At 37.7% G+C, this 6,000-nt stretch overlaps 1 protein-coding gene across 1 annotated transcript; it reads left to right on the top strand.

The window, feature by feature from the left end:
* Positions 1–2,701: 2,701 nt before the first annotated feature.
* Positions 2,702–5,753, top strand: LOC111992842 (septin and tuftelin-interacting protein 1 homolog 1). The gene is made up of 2 exons (XM_024024695.2): positions 2,702–2,836; positions 2,977–5,753. Exon 2 carries the CDS (start codon positions 2,977–2,979, stop codon positions 5,584–5,586), a length of 2,610 nt encoding a protein of 869 aa, XP_023880463.2. The 5' UTR covers positions 2,702–2,836; the 3' UTR covers positions 5,587–5,753.
* Positions 5,754–6,000: the final 247 nt, after the last annotated feature.

The following is a 6,000-nucleotide window of genomic DNA, read 5'->3' on the forward strand; positions in this document are numbered from 1 at the left end:
ACATGTGTGATAATTGATCCATTAAAAAAACGATATAATGATTTAAAATTATATGGCAACAAATTTTAAAAGAAAAATGTTCTCCAAATTGAATTGGAGGAATCTACTAATTACATGAAAATTTATAAAATAATACATAGTTGTATGGGCTAAAAATCCGAAAGCGTAAGATGTAATGGGGTTTGGATTGAGGCCCAACATAATTAATTATAGATATGGGTGTTTGGACCAACAATTGAACTTTTTGATAACAATTTTATTCAAAGATAAAGATATGACAAGATATTAGCATAAGGATTGTTGTTAAGGTAATTGTGTTTAACTTATCTTCCTCAAAATGGTCAAGTAACCTTTTACACTAAAGGATCTCTTCCTTAGTATGAGTATCATTTTTCTAATATTTGAGATCCGATCCATGTTTATTGGGATCTCTTCTCTTTTATAATGTTTTTGCTTTGATCTTAACCTCCACATGGAGGGTTGTTGATTCTCCCTTAAGATACTTGTCTCATCCCTTCTTTTGAGGTCATGCTAAATAAGTAACAGGCTGTGTTAATATTGTTCATATGTTATTCAGTCATTAATAAATAGGTTTGATTGTTGCAGTGAATTCAATGCAAAGGTGATGATAGCTTTTTTGAGAAGTTCCCCCCCCCCCCTTTTTTTTTTTTTGTCTACACTAGTCACTGTTTCCTCCTTCATATCATAACTCTCGGCCTCATGTAGTTTTCCTCTCACCTTCTTTGGATCGTTTTTGTCCTAACGCCTTCCTCAGGCTACTTGTTCCTTTGGTCAAGACTCCTCTTCAATTTGCTTGGGCCTATTTGGATTAAATGGGTTAATGGTTGGGCCTTTATGCTCCTTGAACCAAACCCAATAGGGCCAATTATTCTGGCCTCCCAAATAGTGTATTTTAATCACATGATTTGCTAAAATATTTTAAAAAGTCATGTAACTTTTAAATATGTCAGATGATTAAAAGTATACATAAAATTGTTTTTCAAATACATAATGAATTGGAGGAACATCTTATCCATATTAAAATTCTATCTTAAAAAAAAAAAAAAAAAAAAAAAAAACAAATCTTAACACCCATTCATTGATGTCAAAACATTCACCTAATCTAAGTTCATCTTTGGGTTATGAGTGGCAATTTTTGTGTCATATCGAGGTACAACTATTGAGGTACAGCTATTCTAGTGCTCAAGTTAATGAAATATGACCTATCAGGAGTTGCTTGATGTATTTGAGGGCCTAAGACAGAAATTAATTATCTTGTTTTAGATGCAAAATTACTACTAATTAGCATAAACTATGTAGAATTTTTTTCTTTTTAAAAAAATTTTATAGACAGAAAAATTTGACAAATTTTTTTTATACTTGTTGATGTAGCAAATTGATAGTAATAAGTAAAAGAGTGGTGTTAGTTGTAGACTTAGATAAGAACTAGTAAAAGTTTGCTAACTAAACTCTTATTATTATTCTTTTTTTTTAGAAGTGCAACATTCACAATATTTTTTACAACAAATCCTAGGTTTTAAGTTGTTTTTTGTTTTCTATTTGCAAATATCACTATAATTTTTTTTTCCATCAATAACAAGCTGTAACAGCCTGCTACTTAGTATTAGTTGTAAAAGTGTTATGAAAAATATTGTGAATGTTGTATTTTTCTCTAATTTTTATTTGTTTTTCATTTGGTAAAAAAAATTGTTTTAATTATTGATTATAAATAACCATATTGGTTAAAATTTGGGGGCCTTTTTTTTTTTACTACGGGCCTTAGGCGACCACATCTCTTGCTCCACCATTCAACTAGCCTTGTGACCTATTTAACAGATATGATTTATTTTTGATATAGGGTTGGCTAGGTATAGTTTGAAACCTAAGGTGATAAGTTGAAGAGTGGACTTTTATTTAAACATTAATTTAATAATAACGAATCTCAGGTTAATTTGATGAATTAATACTAACTAAATCAATTTATATTTATATAGATAATTAAATATTATAGTTCAAGTACAATTTAACAAAAGTGTTTTTTTTTTTTTTTAAAGAAGAAGTTTACTTCATCTTGGATATAAGACAATGCATGGTTAAGTAAAATTGCAATCTAATTTTTAAATGTATATTTTGGTGTTAAGAGAGAGCTAGAAATTGTTTGGTGTGTGGTTATGTGAGAGACTAGATGGCTAATGTTAATAGTCTATCATATAGGATATTAGTTTACAAGAAATAAAGTTTCAAGCTATTGAGTTATGTTTCTATTAGTCTAATATTTGGAGGCCTTGTTAGAGTTGAGAAAAGAAAAACTAAAAAGTTACTACAAAATATTTATAAACTAATGTAATAATGAATGTAATTAGTGAACTTAAAATACCTAATTAATGAAAGTTTCATATCAATTTGTAAGCCTTATATAATAAAAATTTTAGTATCTCAATCATCACTCATCAAAAAAATGGTTCACAACCTTTAAAAAAAAAAAAAAATTATACCATAAACATTTTGGGCTTTTTCAATAATTGGGGTTGGTTTTTGGAGGCCTTTTTTTCTAAAAGGGTGAGAACGTTTTTGTTTTGGGAGGACTTGGGCCGGCCCTGTTTGGTTAATACTATTATATTGTGCTTCTCTTTGTAACCCACATGAGTTATGTCGGCTCAACGGGTCTGTTTTTTTAAGACTTAATTAAGCTAAACAAAAATTTTTAGTAATCAAATTCAAAAGCTCGAATCTCTGGTCTTCTCTTCTTCTGTGCACTCTCGGACTCGCACCCAGTTGCGAGCTTTGGGTCCCAACTGTTGTTTTTTGAAACAACACCAACTACTACTGCCACACGGTTAGCTTTCTAAGTCTCATTACTACAAATTCGAAAACCCTAGTGTGTTTTTTCGGTTTTGGTTTTGGTTTTGGTTTTTGATTCTTGCAAATTCGAAACTCGAAACCCTAGTGTTTTTTTGTTTGTTGTTGTTGTTGAAGATGGATGATTATCAAGAAATGGAGAAGTTCGGTATGGAGAACGATTACGAGGACGGACAATGGATCAATGGCGAGTTCTACTACCGGAAGCGCAAGGAGAAGCGTTCTCAAACCAAGGATGATGTTCTCTATGGCGTTTTTGCGGACTCGGCCTCCGATTCCGATGACTACTCGTCCTCCAAAAAGCGTCGCAAAAATCGCGATCTTCACAAGAAACCCGACCTCACCAAGCCGGTCAGTTTCATCTCCACCGGTACCGTCATGCCCACCCAAGAGATTGAAGAAAATTCGAAGGAAGATATCGCCGACGACAGGCCCGGTCTTGGCCTCGGGTTCAACTCCGGGTCGGGTCTAGGGTTTGGTTCGGGGACCAATGGAGTTAGGCGGAACGAAGAGGAGGAGGCGGAGGAGGAGGAGGAGGAGGAGTTTTTGCCGACGGCGTTTGGGAAGAGGATTAAGGAAGGGGCGATGAGGAGGGAGAAGGAGAGGGCTGAGAAGGTGAAATTGGATAAGGGGAAGAGAGCGAAAGATGAAGGTTTTGTGAGTGGTACTGGTACTGGTAATTCTGTTGGTGGGTTTGAGAAGCACACGAAAGGGATTGGTATGAAATTGTTGGAGAAAATGGGGTACAAAGGTGGTGGGCTTGGGAAGAATGCGCAAGGGATTGTGGCTCCCATTGAGGCGAAACTGCGGCCGAAGAAAATGGGCATGGGTTTTAATGATTACAGGGAGGCGGAGAAGTTTGCTGCTCCGGTGGGAATAAAGGAGTTGGAGGTGGATAAGAAGAAGGGTTTGTTGGGGAGTGAGAGTGCGGGGAGAGGGAAAGGGAAGCGGTGGTCGAAGCAGGCGAGGAAGAGGAAGGAGGAGGATGAGGAGTTTCTTACTGCGGATGAGTTGTTGGCGAGAAAGGCGGAGCAAGGGGGGGAGAAGGTTGAGGTTGTTCAGAAGGTGTATGATATGAGGGGACCGCAGGTTCGGGTGTTGACGAATTTGGAGAATTTGAATGCTGAGGAGAAGGCGAGGGAGGATGATGTTCCAATGCCGGAGCTTCAGTACAATGTGAAGCTTATTGTGGACTTGGCAGAGCTTGAAATAGAGAAGATTGATAGGGATTTGAGGAATGAGGAGGCCACGGCAGAGCGATTGAAGGCAGATAAGGAGAGGTTGTTAGTTGAGGCTGAGAGGCAGAAGAAGCAGTTGTATAGCATGGGAGAGATAATGAGTGTGTTGGATCAATTGGGGGAAGAGGATTCGGCGGGGAAGTTGACATTGGATTCACTTGCGGAGCGTTTCAGTGCGTTGAGGAGCAAATTTGCTGAGGATTACAAGTTGTGTAACTTGTCCTGTATTGCCTGCTCGTATGCTCTGCCTTTGTTTATTAGAGTGTTTCAGGGATGGGATCCTCTTCAGAATCCCTTCCACGGGTTAGAGGCTGTATCTTTGTGGAAGAGTGTACTTGAGGGTGAAGAATGTCATGATATCTGGGATACTGCTTCGCCTTATTCCCAATTGATATCCGAGGTTGTGTTACCGGCCGTTAGAATTTCTGGTGTCAACACTTGGCAGGCTAGGGACCCGGAGCCAATGCTTCGGTTTATGGATTCTTGGGAAAAGTTGTTACCTCCATCAGTTCTCCATTTTATTTTGGATAACATTGTGATGCCTAAACTGACTGCTGCAGTGGGCTCTTGGGAACCATTACGGGAAACTGTTCCAATCCATGTTTGGGTGCATCCATGGTTACCGTATTTGGGACACAAATTGGAGGGTATTTATCAAACGATACGTGTTAAGTTGAGTCAAATTCTTGGTGCTTGGCATCCAAGTGATGTGTCTGCATATACTATATTGTCACCTTGGAAGACTGTGTTTGATTCAGCGAGTTGGGAACAGCTTATGCGTAGATTTATAGTTCCTAAGTTGCAGCTTGTTCTGCAAGAGTTTCAAGTAAACCCCGCAAATCAGAAGCTTGATGAGTTTTATTGGGTTATGAAGTGGTCTTCTGATGTACCAATTCATCTTATGGTTGATATGATGGAGAGGTTCTTTTTTTCCAAGTGGCTACAGGTCTTGTATCATTGGTTACAAGCAAGCCCAAACTTTGAGGAGATAACAAAATGGTATTTGGGTTGGAAAGAACTTCTTCCGAAGGAACTTCTTGCAAATGAAAGTATCCGGTATCAGCTTAATCGTGGTCTTGAGATGATGAACCAGACTGTTGAAGGTTTGGAGGTGGTCCAACCTGGTTTGAAAGAGAACATTAGCTATTTTAGGGTACTTGAGCAAAGACAGTTTGAGGCTCAGCAGAAAGCAGCAGCACAACAAGCTGCTGCGAGTTTCAGTGGTGCGACCTATATGGATGATACGAGTGGTGCTGAGATGAGCTTGAAAGAAGTTATTGAAGCCCATGCCCAACAACATGGCTTACTATTTAAGCCAAAGGTGGGACGAATGCACAACGGGCACCAGATATATGGATTTGGGAATGTCAGCATTATTGTTGATCACTTAAATCAAAAGTTGTATGCTCAAACTGAGGAAGGGTGGTCCCTTGTATCCTTTCAAGACTTACTGGACAAGCAGCATGGTTCTCTTTCAAAGAGACGATGAACTCTGTGTTGAGGTGGAGCAGTGTTTCTGGTTTTTAGAGTGTATTCATTAGGCATAGATTCAGATTCCGAAGTCACAGGTTAGCTTGTCCTAATTGTTCCAGCCTGTCATGACTGGAATTTTTGTTGTAAGAATTGATATCAAAATTTAATTTTCCTTGACATTAACATAGTTTTCCATTTTATTTTCTCCTATTTTCTTGTTTTGTAAATACGTCTTGCCTTTATACTTATACGTTGTTAAAAATATTAGGTCTTTTCACTTAGATAGTTGGCACTGAAAGGTAGCTTGTTCTGTAATACCAATTACATTTATTGAAGTGCATACATAGTTGTGACTCATCTTTGCAGTTATCTTTTGGGAACTTGTATAATGGAATTCTTGGCATGGAAATTCTAAATCCTCTGCAGTTTA

Source organism: Quercus suber, unplaced genomic scaffold (genome assembly GCF_002906115.3).
Source record: "Quercus suber isolate HL8 unplaced genomic scaffold, Cork oak 2.0 scaffold_21, whole genome shotgun sequence".
NCBI classification, from domain to species: Eukaryota; Viridiplantae; Streptophyta; class Magnoliopsida; order Fagales; family Fagaceae; genus Quercus; species Quercus suber.